Genomic DNA, 17,561 nt, shown 5'->3' with positions numbered 1-17,561 from the left:
ATAATCTTCCAGGAGAGATACAAAACTATCCCCACCGTGAGCTTTTATGGAGGTAAAGGAAGTTGTCTTGCTGTCCCTTTATGCTTGCTGAAATGTTCCCTTTCTCCCAGGTTTGCTTCCAGTAATAATCTGTTGAACAGTGTAGTGTTTGTTCCTGACATGTGTTTGTTCCTTAGGGCAAACGTATAAAACTCTTCAAGTTTGAATGGAGAAGTAGAAAGAAGGTTTCTGCTGTGCCTGATGACAATTTTTGTTTTTCCACACTCAAAAAAAATTCTGGCTCCACGTTAGGGCTCTAGTGTGGTGAATCCTAGTGTTGGTCGGATTCTAAGGTAGGGACAGAAGTCTCGAGCTCTTGTCTTGGTTTATTTCTCACAGAGCAGCACGTGTGTACATTGTATTACAGGATTAACTGTCCCTACTCTTTCCTATAGTTACCATTAGCATTCCAGGTGGCCCTGATTTCTAAGGAAAAGATGAACTCGGTACAGCTTTAGGGATTAGAAGCAAAGCACTGCCTGTGTGGTCAGTAAAGAAAGGCATTGAATTCTCTTTTATTGAAAAGAAGAGGGGGCATCAAGATTTGAACTGATATGAGACCCACAAACTAAACCAATTGGCTACAAATAGCCAATATATCATTATTGGTAAACCTAATATTGTCACCTACACTAGCCCCCCAAAGTTGACACATTGTTTCCCAAGAATAGGGAATGGATAAGACAAATCTCTAGAGATATTAGTAGACCTCTATCATTGTTCAACTTGCCTTTGGTGTTAACTTGGAAATTAGCATAAAATATAGTGAGCCATCAGGCTTTCACTTAATTTCCATAAACCACATGAAGACTGTGTCCTTACCTAATGGTCCATTTTTTTATATATTTAAATTGCCCCATGACTTAATCAGCTATGTCATACCAGCGTCTAAGCAATTAGAAATAGCTAAAGATTCGGATTTTTATCAATTTTGGGAATTTGAGATTACTGAATTTTGACTATCAAAAAAACAAACAAAAAAATACAAAAACAAACAAACAAACAAAACACCCACGGATGAATATGTCTGGGAAATAGAAGGGAAAACAGCAAAAGCCCCAACATATTAAACGTCACTAACTATACTTCAGAAAATGGATTCTGGTTTTTCAACTTACAGAAAGGGATGTTTTTCAAAGATCTACCACATATGGAACACTCATCTCTCAACTTCATTTTATGGACAAAGATAGGGATGGAGAAGAGAGAGGATGAGCTACCTCAGGCATGGTACTAGCTTTGTCTTCCACCTGTTATACTAAATTTTTTTCATAGTGACAGCAACGTATTCTTTATTCAGACAGGTACTTCAAGGAAACATTGTTACTAGGAACCATTTTTATTTGTAATTCAAACCAATCAGGAGGCCATGAGAAAATGCTGCTGTCTTAGTAATAATCTCTAGGCTACTAAGATGAATTTCTTCCAAGTTTTAGCCCTTCTCCCAAAACTCCACTTACCTTAAATTCAGCTATTAAGCACAATTTTTACTGCTTACTTTTGCTAGCCCTCGTATGTACTGAGGTTGAAATTCTTGAGGAGTGTGATACTTGAGCAGATTTAAACTTTTAAATTAAGGCTTAATGATAGAAAGTCGATAAAAACTATCAATTCAATTTTCACCTTTACAAATGAGAGGTGAAGCTGAAAAAAAAATTAACCTCATATCAAATTTAGCAGGTAAATTGAATTCAAAATCTCAACTGTCTCTAAAAATGTATGGATTACACTGGTATATGGAATAATATCCTTAAAAATCTATACAGAGTTCCTCAAAGCATTCAAAAAAATTATTTTTCATCTGAAAGAATTCTTGATATTGCTGAGGGAAACATAACTGAATGCCATTATACTGTTGTCTTTCAAAATTATCTTAAATTTTGGGGTTATTTTCATCTGAACAAACAGAAGTTTATAGTTTGAGGCCAGGGATGGAGCAAAAGGAACGTTTTACATTTCCTTAATGTCCAAAGGAATTGACTAGCCACCAAAATTGAATCAGGGAATGTTTTGTTAACAGTGAATGTCATCCAGAGACAAACAGTTGATCTGCTTCTGAGGGGATGAACGTGCATAAATGGGGACGCAAACAGTCATCTGTTTTCATGTGTCACATGGAAAAGTTCATGGTAGGTGCCCTGTACAGCTTTCAAAGTGCCAAGAAACAGGAACTTGGGTATAGCAGGCCCATCTGTTCCAAAGATTCACTTCCAGTCAAGACCTTCATTTGCACAGCACAGGAAGCTGAAAGCCGTGGACAGGTGTATGGTTGGTAGAAGCTCACCAGTTCTGTATCCTAATATAATGCATAGGCTTATCAGAAAAATGAGGTCTACATCGGGGTTAGACCACTTATGAATTGAGGTAATTAGGACAAAGTTTTATCCCATTTGGAATTAGTGCTACTTAAGAAAAGTCATAGTGGTTTGGGGATAGAAGGGAACTAGAAGCTCACTGAGTTTCCAACCGATTCACTTGACAGATATGAACCCTGGAGATGCAGAGAGTTTTAAGTGACTTGTCCAAAGTTCTAATACCACCAGCAGGTAGTAACACTGGTATAACACTCGTCGGGATAAGGCCTCCTCTGTCATGTTTGATGCTAGAGGAAAATGACAAGCCACTTTCTGCTTCCACAGAAGCAGAAGTCTAGGAAAATTACAAGCCACTTTCTGCTTCCACATCGGCACCCACACTGAGCTACACCTAAATATCAGTTAGCTACAGAATTGCTCTCTATTGTTTGAAATGACTATCTAATCACCCAAGGTTGTTAAATTTTTCGAGAATTTATAGAACAGATGACAAGACATTTAGTGGAAATGCTGACTCTCGCTGAAGTATTAAACCTATGACCTTTGATGTCCCAAATGTTAAAATAAATGTTCAGGCCAATCCAGCACTAACCATTCTTAGGAAAGACAATTAAACTGTGGTATAAAAATGCAAGATTTCAGGGCTATAGGAATCACCCCCACCACCATGAAAGTAAACTAACTACAGGCTTATTTTTTTGTATAGGCGGGTATATTTATGAAGGCAATTCATATGTCATTGACTTACACTACCGCATTCATACCTAAACACTCTCTGGTCATCTTGCTCTTGAATGATTGCTTATTCAGACTGACAGATGTCTTTCATTTTGTAATACCACGGGTCAAGGTGCTTTTAGACAGGACAAGTACATTCAGGTACAGTTATGGCCAACTCAATGACAGCTTCTCTTTAGCTTAAATGAGGAAACCTGCTATTGCAGAGTAATGATGTTTTAATTGCACACTTAGTACACAAAAAGTGGAGAGCTTAATTCATATACTTGTAAGAGCTACATTAAAAAATACATTTGCAGTGAAGCAGTAGTTATATTCCAAGCAAGGATAAGTGCATTCAAATCAGCATTTAGGATTATGAAGGTATTCTGTTTCTCTTGTCACCTTTATCAAATAAGTTAAATTTACTGGAAAGTTAGCTTGAAATAGTGCCAATTTGTGATGTTATTAAGCAGCTGTATTATAGATTGGATATGCACTGTGTTTAAACCTGCCACCTCCTTTCAGAAATAATGCTACATATTTCTTGCCTTTCAATTGTTTAAATAACAAATGCTCATCATGAGTCCAAAAGTAAATTTTCTCTAATAACATGAGTATCCTAGTGAAAATTTAACTTTTTAAAAAAAATGTAATTGACTTGTAATGTTATATGCATTACCTTCCATTGTTGTGTGTATATGACTCATTTTGTATTCACAAGAATTTACTTCCTCATAACAAGATTTTAATGACCACATTGAATCAAAGAATCTGTTATTTTGGGAATTAAGCTAATATGATATAAAGTTCACATTCATGCTGTGGAGATTGGCCAGTGATTTCACACATTTGTGTAGACTGCACTACTGATGTTCAAAATAAACCTGGTGTATAGAACTCAAACTGAACTACTGAAGTTCTAAGAAAAACTGAGGTATACTCAAAGAAAAATAATATTAGAGGAACCATCAATAATGAATGAGGAAATTTACAAATCTGTATTTTGTTTGGCATAATTATAACACCAGATTTATTATTTTTAAGCCTAGCTAGCTAAAGTGCAGTGCTAATTTCCTAATTATCTGTCTTGCGTGCAAAGTCTGATGGCAGCTAGTCAATTAGAAAGATAAAGAATTAAAAAGAATGGAATTATGTGCTCGTGAAGACTAGTAACACATGCTCAGAAATAATTAGGGGCAAAAACTAGGAATTCAGTGCATTCAGATTCCTAGAAATGTACACATGTTTGAATAATAGTTACCACTAGCACAGTGCTTATGGTGTGCCTGACAGTATTCTAAACACTTGACCTGTTTATTAACTTACTTACTCCTTAGCTCATACAACTCTATGTTGTAGATACTAATATTATACCTGTTTTACTCAAGGTCATGCAGAGTTATCAGCAGAACTAAGCACTGAACCTAGGCAGCCTGGCTTCAAGGTGCATCCCTTTTTGTAACCATTAACTATCACCTTGTCTGAAAAGACAATCTCTCTCCCAAAGTCAGCCAAAATCATGGTGCTTCATTCTTGATATATGACTTTTTATGACTAACTAGACTATGAAAAGAAATAATTGCAAGATCAGTTACTAAAAGACACAGAAAATTAACTTTAATCGAGGAAGTCAATATTTGCAGTGAAGTAAGATGTAATGCCCCTCCAATACATATCCTATGTAACACCTATCCTGTTTTGTTTGGGAATTACTAAGGCTACCACCTGTTAATATTTAAAAAGTGTTTAGTTGGACAGACTTTGCAGGGACTGTCTGACTTAATCACAGAAGAAAACATATGGGGGCCGATAAGTCTCCCACATAGGGAGACTAAGTCTCAGGGAGTTTAACTTATCTGATCCCACAGTGTTAGAAAGTGATAAGACAGATCTGAATGCAGGCAGTGTGCCTACAGAGCCCATTATTTGGTATTATGCTTCTCACTATGATATGCTGTCTCCCATTGATAACCTAGTCAGCATGACTTGAACAGGGAAACAAAAAAAATCCAGACTCCATAAATATAATGATTTTAAGAGCTTTATAAAAGCATCCTGTGCACCTGGGGACAGAATAGACTCTCATATTTACTTCCTTTTGAGCCTTTCTAGTTTACCTTAAGTTGAAGAGAGGCAGAGGATGTTTCACAATGATCAAAATTCAAAACGAGAGGTGTGTAAAATAGTGGATGTCACTTAATTTTAAATTTAACTAAAATTATATATGCTGCTTATCTGGTTTTAGTTTCTCATGTTAAATTAATGAACAGACTTAAAAATATGATTTTAGACGTCATAAAAATGGCGGCATGAGGTGAGACTCTTGAAATCTCCCCTGGAATTTACAACAAACTGTACAACTATAACTCCATAAAGGACTTCCTGCACAGCAGACAGGCAAGACTAAGAGGCTCACTACTGAAATCATCTAAAGGTGGACAAATTGCACGAGCACGGGAGGAGGGAAAGGAGAAATGCAGAGACAGGGCCACGCAGGCACAGGACGCAGACCTAGCTCGGTGCTCCGAGCTCGCTGCATTCCAGAACTACCGCATCTAGACCTTGGAGCAAAGACTGAAGGAAGAAGGCTGAAAACGGTGGTTTAAGCCCTCACTGCCAAGCAGAGAACGAAAGCTTTAGGCACTGAGATTAGTCACCCTCTCCCTACCATCTCAGAGCTCCACCCGCCCCCACCTGCCCAGTGCTAGAAGCAGAAGAGTAGCAGTGTCAGATCAAAAGAACAGAGTATTTACAGTTTTGAGAACTATGGTCCACAGACACAGATTCGCAGCTCAACTAGTTCTGGCAAAGGAGAGGGAACTGTGGAAGCAGGCCTTACTGTGGTGGTGGTCACTGCCATAACTCTGGGCCACCTCACACAATCCACCCGCCCCTGTCCACCTACCTGGGCAGATCGCTGCAGGAGTAAAGAGAGCTGCTGAAACACCTGGGCTCTGAATCTGGTGTAGGAAGAGCTTTGGACCTTCAGAAGCTCTCTACATCCTCCCATGGAGGCAGCGCAATATGACCAAGGTGAACTATTCACAGAGGGGAAATCCACCTTCCAGGGAATACCCCATTGTGTGAGAAGCCAGAATAGTACAGAGAAAACATAACGCTACAGTGTGAGAGAGAATAAAAGGCTGCAATCAGAGAGAAAATAAAACATTCTACCTACACCTACTGGAAAACAAAGAAAATACCTCTTCCTATCAACCTGTTGCATCTAGGAAGAGAAATAATAAATCATTAATTGCCATGAATAACCAAGGCAACAAGACAGCTCAGAGAGAAAATGAAAAGTCTCCAGAAATTGAACTTAAAGATATGGAAATATGTAACTTAAATGACAGAGAATTCAAGATTGCAATTCTTAAAAAACTCAATGAGATGCAAAAAAATACAGACAGGCAGTTTAATGAACTCAGAAACACAATCAAAGAACAAAATGAACATTTTATCAGAAAGACTGAAATTTTAAAAAAGAACCAAATAGAATTTCTGGAGATTAAGAACTCAATAAAAGAAATGAAGAATGAAATACCCAGCTTAGGTAGTAGAGTTGACCAGATTGAGGAAAGAATCAGTGACATGGAAGACAGAAATCTGGAAATGATACGGATGGAAGAAGACAGGGACTTGAGACTTAAAAGAAATGAAAGAACTCTACAAGAACTTTCTGACTCCATCAAAAAGAGCAATATAAGAATAATAGGCATACCAGAAGGAGAAGAAAGAGAGAAGGGAACAGAGAGTATATTCAAACAAATAGTTCATGAGAACTTCCCAAACATGTGGAAAGAACTGGATCCTCGAATCCAAGAAACAAATAGAACACCTAATTACCTCAACCCCAACAGGCCTTCTCCAAGACATACTGTATTGAAGTTGTCAAAAATCAACGGCAAAGAAAGAATCCTCAAGGCAGCCAGGTAAAAGAAGACAGTAACCTACAACGGAAAGCCCATTAGAATATCATCAGACTTTTCAGCAAAATCTCTACAAACCAGGAGGGAGTGAAACCAAATATTCAAACTATTGAAACGGATAAATTATGAGCCAAGAATAATATATCCAGCAAAGATATCTTTTAGATATGAAGGACGAATAAAGACCTTTCCAGACATACAGAGGGTGAGGGAATTTTCTAAAACACGACCTGTACTACAAGAAATACTGAAGGAGGCTATTCGACCAGCATCAATAGGGATAATTTGTGGCAACCAAAACATAAAAGGAGGGAGAGTAAAGGCTTGAACTGGTAAATGAGAATGAGGAAAGTAAGCATGCTGAAGAAAATGGAATATTCTAAATATTAAACTTTCTTTTACATTAACTTAATGAAAATCACTCAAAAATAAAAAATCAAGAAGTGAAATACACAACATAATAAAGAAGAAACAGATGGAAAAATCACAGAATACCACCACACAGAATTAATAGACAACAACAAAAGGCAAAGAAACAATGGAGACACAGTCTTACCAGAAAACTAAAGATAGAATGATAGGAAATCCTCACATATCAATAATCACCCTAAATGTAAATAGACTGAACTCACCAATAAAAAGGCACAGAGTAGCAGATTGGATCAAAAAACTAAACCCAACCATATGCTGCCTCAAAGAGACACATCTCAGCTGCAAGGACAAACATAGACTCATAGTAAAAGGGTGGAAATTGACACTCCAAGAAAATGGTATCCAGAGAAAATCAGGTGTATCCATATTGATATCAGATGAAACAGACTTCAGGATAAAAAAGGTAACAAGAGACAGAGGTGGACGTTTAATAATGATAAAGGGGACTATACAACAAGAAGACAGAACAGTCATCAATATTTATGCCCCCAGTCAGGGAGCACTGAAATATAACAAGCAATTACTAACAGAACTAAAGGGAGAAATTGACCAAGACACAGTTATAGTAAGGGGCCAAAATACATCATTGATAACTATGGATAGATCATCCAAACAGAAAATAAATAAAGAAATAGCAGCCCTAAATGACACATTAGATGAAATGGACATAATTGATATTTCTAGAGTACTTCATCCTGGAACTTCAGACTATATATTTTTCTAGTGTATGTGGAACATTGTCAAGGATAGACCATATATTGGGACATAAAATTAGCCTCAGCAAATTTAAGAAGACTGAAATCATACCAAGCATATTCTCTGCTCACAAGGCTTTGAAATTGGTTATGAACTGCAAAAAGAAAGCAGGGAAAACCACAAATACATGGAGATTAAACAACATACTTTTAAAGAATGACCGGGTCAAAGAAGAAATAAGAGGAGAGATCAAAAGATACATAGAAACAAATGACAATGAAAATACATCCTACCAAAATTTTGGGGATGCAGCGAAAGCAATTTTAGGAGGGGAATTTATATAATTACAGGCCTATCTCAAGAAACAAGAAAAAGCCCAAATAAATAACCTCACGTTACACCTTGAAGAACTAGCAAAAAAAGAACAAATGAAAACCAAGGTCAGCAGAAGAAAGGAAATAACAAAAATCAGAGCAGAACTAAATGAAATAGAGAACAAAAAGACAATAGAAAAGCTTAATGTCACAAAGAGCTGGTGCTTTGAAAAGATTAATAAAATTAGCAAACCTTTGGATAGACTCACTAAGGTAAAAAGAGAAAAGACACTAATCAACCAAATCAGAAATGAAAGAGGGGAAGTTATCACGGATGCCACAGAAATACAAAGGATCATCCAAGAATACTACGAAGGACTATATGCCACCAAATTCAATAACCTAGAAGAAAAGGACAAGTTCTTAGAAACATATAGTCTTCCTAGGCTGAATCATAAAGAATTGGAAAATCTAAATAGACTGATCACCAGTAAGAAAATAGAATCAGTCAACCGAAAACTTCCCAAAAGCAAAAGTCTGGGGCCAGATGGCTTCACTAGTGAATTCTACCAAACCTTCAAAGAGGATCTACTAGCTGTCCTGCTCAAACTCTTCCAAAAAATTGAAGAAGAGACAATGCTCCCTAACTCATTTTATGAGGCCAACATTTCCCTGATACCCAAACCTGGTAAGGATAACACAAAAAAAAGAAAACTACAGACCAATATCTCTGATGAATACAGATGCAAAGATCCTAAACAGAATTCTAGGAAATCGAATGCATCAATACATTAAAAAGATTATTCATCACGAGCAAGTGTGGTTCAACCCAGGGGCTCATATGCATATGTTGCATATGGTTCAACATATGCAAATCCATCAATGTTATACATCACTTAAAGAAAATAAGGACACAAATCATATGATTATATTAATTGATGCAGAAAAAGCATTGGACAAGATACAACATCCATTTATGATTAAAACAGTTAATAAAATAGGTATAGAAGGAAAATACCTTAACATAATAAAGGCCATATATGACAAACCCCCAGCTAATACCATAATTAATGGTGAAAAAGTGAAGCCCTTTGCTCTACATTCAGGAACACCACAGGGCTGTCCCCTATCTGCTTTTCAACATAGTGTTGGAAGTCCTTGCCAGAGCAATCAGGCAAGACAAAGAAATAAAAGGCATCCAAATTGTGAATGAAGAAGTTAAATTGTCACTCTTTGCAGATGACATGATACTATATATAGGAAACCCTAAAGACTCCACCAAAAAGCTATTAGAAACAGTAAACGAATACAGGAAATTTGCCACCTACAAAATCAACGTACGAAAGTCCATTGCATTCCTATTACTAACAATGAAATCTCAGAAAAAGAAATAAAAGAAAAACAATTCCTTTTGCAATTGCAGCAAAAAGAATAAAATACCTAGGAATAAACTTAACCAAGGATGTGAAAGACCTATATGCTGAAAACTATAAGACATTTTTAAAAGAAATTGAAGAAGACACAAAGAAATCGAAAGACATTCTGTGCTCATGGATTGGAAGAATCAACGTAGTTAAAATGGCCATATTACCAAAGCAATATACAGATTTAATGCAATCCCCATCAAAATCCAAATGGCATTTTTCAAAGAAATATAACAAAAAATTCATCAGATTTGTATGGAACCACAAAAGACCCCGAATAGCCAAAGCAATCTTAAGAAAAAAGAACAATACTGGAGGTATCACACTCCCTGACTTTAGCTTGTACTACAGGGCTACAATAATCAAAACAGCATGGTATTGGCAGAAAAACAGACATATAGACCAATGGAATAGAACTGAGAACCCAGAAATAAAACCACATATATATGGACCAGATTATAATAAACCGACAACAACTAAAGAACAAGACAAACAATTGAAAAAAACAAAAACTCATAAACATAGACAATAGTTTAGGGGTTACCAGAGGGTAAGGGGGGAGGAGGGAGTGGCGTAAATGGGGTCTAATATATGGCGATGGAAAGATAACTGACTGTGGGTGGTGAACACACAATGTGAGATATAGATAATGTATTACAGAATTGTACACCTGAAATCTATGTAACCTTACTAACAATTGTTGCCCCAATAAACTTTAAAGAAAATATATGATTTTAATATAAATTTTTGAAAAACCTACTCAAGGCCCTATCATAGATTTGTTGGACTGGGAGAAATAAATGGAAGTTCTCGCCTTAAAGAATAGTGCTTTTGTTTAATGTTACCAGATTAGCTTCTTCATCCTTTTGAATCATTGCCAAGATAGGTTTGTGCTTGTGACTAGAAAAGCTATTATTATTATTATTATTATTATTATTATTATTATTATGGCATTTTGGATGTTTTCAGCAGCTAAGTAGTTTCACTTAACAAATTGGTTGGTATGTAGCACACACAAATAAGATTTACATAAACAAGAACAGCTATGTAAAATATTGCCTTTGGAAAGGCAAATTTACTGAGCTAGTGACTATAGCGTATGAAGCTCAGGGCATAACCACAATGATTGTAAGACTATTTCTCTCCTTCATGCAGTATTTTATGTCTATTGTCCTAGAACCAGAAGACAGTACATTCATGGTAGCAAATGCTAATTCCTATCCTGTGAAACTAGCTCTATTACAACCTCCTGCTTTTAGTTACTGAAAACTTGCTGAAAATCCCTTAGAAAGTAAGACTTTCTATAAAGAGAGTAATATTTAAGTTCTGAAAATAAGGCAATACTTAATTTGGTGTATTAAAAATTACTTTTAAAGGAGAAAAAAATGAAATGTTGGATTGTGTTAATATTGCTTAAGCAACTCTTAAATATCAGGAAGTTCCAGTTCATAGTCTACAAAGGGTAAAATGATGTTTGTCTTCCCTTACTAGCATGCCAAAATTTAAACTTGATTTACTTGGATTTATTTAATGAGCATAAAAATCATAAAAGAGTTGGGTTTTTTGTATTAAATTTTAGACAATTTCACTTAAAATTGTTATTTGGCTATTATATTACATATTGAATTATGAAAATTGGTAATAATGTACCTATATGCAGAATCATCCATACATGTTTCCATTTTTGGTTTGGCCATTTCATTTGGTACAAATTTGGAGGTTGTCAGGGAGGGTGCTGATACCCGTTCATATTTATACTGAATTGAAAAGGGCGCTATTACCTTGCTTTTGTTTGAATTCCCTAAATGTAGTATTCTAACTTGTCTGTTAGTGTGATCTTTTCATTCTACTTTGAGTGGCGCTCTTGTTAACGATTTATGCACTTTAGAAAACCTCCAACTTTAAAACTTTTGTTTTTATAGTACTTGAGAGTTGTCAAAGCTAGGTGTTTTCACAAACATTATAATAGTTGATCCTCATAGCTACCCTGTGAGGTTAACAGGATTATCCCTTTTTAATCTCCTCGTACATATGGAAAAACTGTGGGGCCAGGAGGTCACATGACACATCCAGTGTGATTAGTTATTACTGCCACACTGACCTAAATCCAGAATTCTACATGCTAAAACACAATGGTCTTCTGATCAAACAATTGTCCACTTTCACCTGATATTAAAATAACTTATGCCCTACTTTTCATCTCATAAAATGTGCTGGAATGCTTTTAAGATTAATAAGCTAGGAATATTGTGTAAAATTAGACTGTAAAAAGATTGTCTTAATTATGTTTTAATCCATGCTTAAACAATTCCTTGTTTTAGTCAGGTTTAAATTTGGGTTTTCTAGCAATTATTTTAGCTGATAGAAACTTAATGGCATAAGAATGTACACTTAAGATATTCCTAATGACATGGATTATACAATTATATGTGTTTATATGTTTATGTGTACACTTATATGTTTTTTCTACCGAGATGGAGAAAAAAATTGTTCTAGGTACGTAAGCCTTTGGTATTGTACTGTCAATTTGGATATCTATTTTTTTAAATTTAAAAACAAAGCTTTAATATATAAATAGTTGAGAGAATCACTCCTCAGATTTATATAAAGCAACAGGATGAAATACTTAGCTTAGCTTGGAATGAAGATATAAAACTGCATCTATCATACCACCAACACATTAATTAGAAACTGGGCTTGAAATGATGCCAGAGGACCTGCCACTCACTTTCACTGAGTCACTGCACCGTGTCCCTCCAATTCCACTATGCCCTCCAGTTGTCTATGCTGCATCTCTGCTGAGTCTAAACCATTTGTTCTCAATCCATCTCTTTCCCTGTCTTTCTGTATCACTTCCTCTCTTTTTCTGTCATTTCAAGCACTGGTTTTGGAAATATGGACTTACATTATGCTTCATAATTTTTCCTACTATGAAGAGAACTTTCAGAAAGCGGCAGGTAGATCATTCTCGGCCAATGGAAATCAAAGATTTGTTAAATCAACGTTTATCAAGAAAGATTATAATAAAAGTGTCTATATTTTTCACAATGATCAGTTATCGCCTAGCAACCTGTGACATTTATCTATAGAAATAGTCCTGTTTCCTTCCCATGTTCTTCTTACACTGACAAACTAGAAGCCATTCCCAGAACTTGTGCAAAATGACCACTGAATGGCAAATTGATAATAAGATTGCTGCCCTAGACGACCTGATGAGACATTTCTCAAAAGAGGACATACACATGGCAAATAGACATATGAAAAAATGCTCAACATCACTAATCATCAGAGAAATGCAAATAAAAACCACAATGAGATATCACCTCACCCCAGTCAGAATGGCTATCATCAACAAGACAAATAGTAACAAGTGTTGGAGAGACTGTGGAGAAAAAGGAACCCTCATACACTGTTGGTGGGAATGCAGACTGGTGCAGCCACTATGGAAGGCAGTGTGGAGGTTCCTCAAAAAATTACGATAGAATTACCATATGCCCAGCAATCCCTCTCCTGGATATCTACCCAAAAAATCTGAAAACATTTATACATAAAGATACATGTGCTCCAATGTTCGTTGCAGCTTTGTTTACGGTGGCCAAGACATGGAAACAACCAAAATGTCCTTCGATAGATGAATGGATAAAGAAGTTGTGGTATATATACACAATGGAATACTATTCGGCGGTAAGAAAAGATGATATAGGAACATTTGTGACAACATGGATGGATCTTGAGAGTATAATGCTAAGCGAAATAAGTCAGACAGAAAAAGCAGAGAACTATATGATTTCACTGAGATGTGGTATATAAACCAAAAACAACAAAAGAACAAGACAAACAAATGAGAAACAAGAACTCATAGACACAGACAATAGTTTAGTGGTTACCAGAGGGTAAGGGGGTTGGGGGGTGGGAGATGAAGGTAAGGGGGATCAAATATATGGTGATGGAAGGAGAACTGACTCTGGGTGATGAACACACAATGGGATTTATAGATGATGTAATACAGAATTGAATTGTACACCTGAAAACTATGTAATTTTACTAACAATTGTCACCCCAATAAATTAAAAAAAAAAAAGATTGCTGCCCTACTTAAGATATCTCCCATTCCTAGAATCTCCAGGGGTCACGAGGCCCTTTATGTATGTGTTTGTAACCTTACATCCTCAGTTCAATTCCTCCCAGAATTCCTCTGTGCATGGGAGTAAGAAGTTTCAAATATGAAGGCAGAGGCTCCTTCCTTGGGTATGATAGCTGACCAGTGAGATACAAATAAGATGGCTGCTTCCATGCAGAAAATACATTTTTGAATTTTACTCCTTCCTTTGGTAGTATAATTTGAGAGGAGCTGTGGTAGAGCACAGTCTAAAGCTGGTGTTTTTTTGGTGTTTAATGTTTCTCTTTTTCATAGTTGATCAAAAAACAACAAAACTAAGCAAAAGAAAAACAGCCTTTTTGTTACTGTCTTATGAAAGGACAACTCTATCATTTAACGGAAAACCATAGTATCCACCAATTTTCAAGAATTCACTTTTTGTTATATCCATTGCTAGAAAAGAACTCTAAACACCCTGATATTGTGGTATAACGAGGAATTATTTGACACAGCAGAAACCTCTCTCTGTCTATCTCTGTATCTATCATCCAGATGCATACTTATACAGAGGTACACATATGTATCAGGTATTGTATCTGTGCATTATTCCTTTTTTTCTATACACATTCTTTGGACTTGAGTAGGTGTGAAAAATCAGTGTGAATCTTCTTTAATAATATTTGTAATAGCACTAATAACACTACTTTAATCAATTTTATGAGAATTTTGGGGCACCTTGAAAACTCACTAAAACAATGTACTATCCCATAAATGTTTTTCTCCCCAGATTTTTGTGCTCATGAATGGTTAATTTTTCTGAACTATAATTGAGTCAAATAAGTACTCAATTTTTGAAGTATTTCAAGAATGGATTTTATGGAGCCAATTCCTAAGGGCTTTCTTGAAGAGGTGGTCTGATGGCATTCCTGTAAACAAAGGTCTTTCTTCACTGAGGCCTGGCACGATACGTTTATGATCTCTAGATTATGTCCACCAGACTTATTCAAGTACAGGGATTCCAGAATCAGTCTTTGCATCTGAGAGGGATTACATCACCAATTGAGATCTTCCTGGTCACAGTTGATGTCATGTAGATAATTGTGTAAGTGGCTCTAAAATTATTGTGCAATGATAAAGAAAAACACATTGGTGTATTTTTATAAGCTGGGGACACCTGAACGTGGTAGTCTTTTAAAATTCAATTGATTTAATATAGCAAATACTAGCATTTTGAGTTACCTATTAATTTCTAATACTAAATTGTGTTTGGAGTTTTAAGATTATAGCTACATTATGAAATGATAATATTTTCTTCTTCCTTTGTAGGTAACCCATTAGCTAAGAATAAATCAAGTGATCCTCAAAGCTGATGACATTGAACATATGCATAGAAACTTAACTTCTGAGGTGATCTTGAAGGAAAATTTTTATACCGCTCAGAAGAGGTACTCCAAAGTCTTACTTCCAAAGGATTTCATGGCTCATAATCAGCTTCTTCTTGACATCAAAACTTAAAAAATCAGACATGAACTTCTAGGTCACGAAGACTTCATCAGACTTGAACTGTGTTCAACTTGTAAAATTGCACTTGCTAAAAGAATTTGAAGTCACCATCTGAAGACGTGGTGTTTCCGGGGGATGTCAAAGACACTCGCCTTTTGGGCTCTTGGCTCCAAATGTGACTGCTTTCCTTGTTTCTGAAAGTCTCCCAAGTGCACTGGCCTTCTATCATGGACGTGCTCCTCAGTCCAGTACTGTGTTCAGTGGCAAGTGGGACTGTATATGGCTTTAGTGACATTTCCTTTGCGAACTTCTCCTCCGGCATGGTGTGGACTGAGACAATTTTATTTATATCCTAATCTTGGAGCTCTGAAAGCCTATATGTTTTAACATCTTAAAGTTGCTTTTCTTAAAGGAATGGAAAAATATATCCATTGATAGTAATTATTGTTGGCAAGTAATAGTTACCTGAATACATCAATCACATAAGAATATATAGACTAGCTGACATGTTTCCCCAAGGCTAATACACTACCGCAGTTCTGTCAGTTCAACAGGTAGTAGTTAGAACTAAATTACCATTTTCATTATATACTATTTTGTACCTCTAGAGCACTCGCCTTTTTTGTGTTGTTGGGTTTTTTTTAAGTGGGCTTTTTCTTTCCTTCTTATGTTTACTTTTTCCCTTCACAGAAATCAGCAGTGAGCAGTCAAGTATTTAGGTAGCCTTCAGTTTCAAAAAAATTGCCAGGGATGCATGTGGGTTTCTGATTTCTTAGCTTGAAAGTTACTTACTTATATTTCTTCTAGCATTTTTTTTAAAACTGTCCTTTCTATATCATTTTAGATTGTCTCTTGCTTGATCCCAATGACTCTTTGAATGCTGTTTGTTCAGTCTGTTGATAAAATAAATTGTTCATTTTGTTGTGTCTCAGATTTATAAATATTTGCTTATCATTGTCCCATTCCAACAATTTCTTAGGTCAGTTTTTGCCCACACTTTTTTAGTCATTTTAACATTTGTGGTTTTCAGTTCTACAGGAAAGTCTTATAAATATTTAAAGGCCTTAAACATTATGTACCCTTTTTTCTAAGTTATTACAGAATGTATAATTTTATACTACATTTATTTGGTTTCATTTGTGATGTGAAGGGAGAGAAGAATGGAAATTGCAAAGCCATTCTGTAATAATAGTATGTAATCATACAATTTGAAGGAATATGAAGGGAGAAACTTTTGTGTTTTACTCATCTTATACTAATAGGAAGATACTTCAGAAATTGTCCTATTAGAAGTTCCATTATATTAGAGAAGATGTGGACATTTTTCGTATTTTTAAAACTTACTGACATGGCCCATTAGGTATTTGTTGGTTTCCATGACACACTCTGGAGACCTCTGGTCTATAGGTAACAACTTTCAAAGACTAATATATTACCCGGAATCTCTTCTGGGAAGAATTAAAAATGTAACATTTGTTAAAAGTTAAATTCATAAAGTATGCTTCTGACATTGAACTAAAATTATACTGCCCTACAAATCCATGGAATGAAATGACTTCCTCCCTTCATTTTAATTATGCATAAAAGTAATTAGATGGCTCCAAGTGAATTTCACAATGGCTCAATACTGTATGAACTCAAAGACTGGAATAACAGTTGTACTGGAGTTTCTGCATCAATTATAATATCATTAATTTCTTTGGAACAAAGTGGAAAGCTATATTATTTTGAAAATTATGAATTTGTCCCAGGTTTATTTGACATCATAGATCATGCCTTTCATTTTTTAAACTATGTCCTTTAAAACAACCCTGAAAATTCTGTATTGTATATAAGTGTAATACATGCATACCAATAGAGAAAAATAAATGGAATTTAAATATACTAACTAGAATATCTCCAGTAGATTAATGTTGTGACTATTCAGAAAAGGTGAATAAAATTGGGATATAAAGTAGACTCTCTTTCACGAGTTACATTTGGCCAGTCTGTTTTCTAGTGTTTTATTTTAAAAACACTTCAGTTACTATCCAGGAAACCCTCTGAATTCATGAGGAAACTGACGTAAATTCTTCAATCTACTTCTAATA

The 17,561-nt window shown here is 35.6% G+C and overlaps 1 protein-coding gene across 1 annotated transcript in view; it reads left to right on the top strand.

Moving 5' to 3' along the window:
• TAFA2 (TAFA chemokine like family member 2) overlaps window positions 1-17,325 on the top strand; it is a 398,436-nt gene extending 381,111 nt beyond the window's left edge. The window contains exon 5 of the mRNA XM_033116157.1: window positions 15,295-17,325. Coding sequence (XP_032972048.1) covers window positions 15,295-15,306 — 12 coding nt within the window. The 3' untranslated portion in view covers window positions 15,307-17,325. The remainder of the gene's footprint in view (window positions 1-15,294) is intronic.
• Window positions 17,326-17,561: the final 236 nt, after the last annotated feature.

This window comes from Rhinolophus ferrumequinum, chromosome 10 (genome assembly GCF_004115265.2).
Source record: "Rhinolophus ferrumequinum isolate MPI-CBG mRhiFer1 chromosome 10, mRhiFer1_v1.p, whole genome shotgun sequence".
NCBI lineage: Eukaryota > Metazoa > Chordata > Mammalia > Chiroptera > Rhinolophidae > Rhinolophus > Rhinolophus ferrumequinum.
The sequence above is the reverse complement of the archived record's forward strand: the minus strand, read 5'-3'. Positions and strand labels throughout refer to the sequence as shown.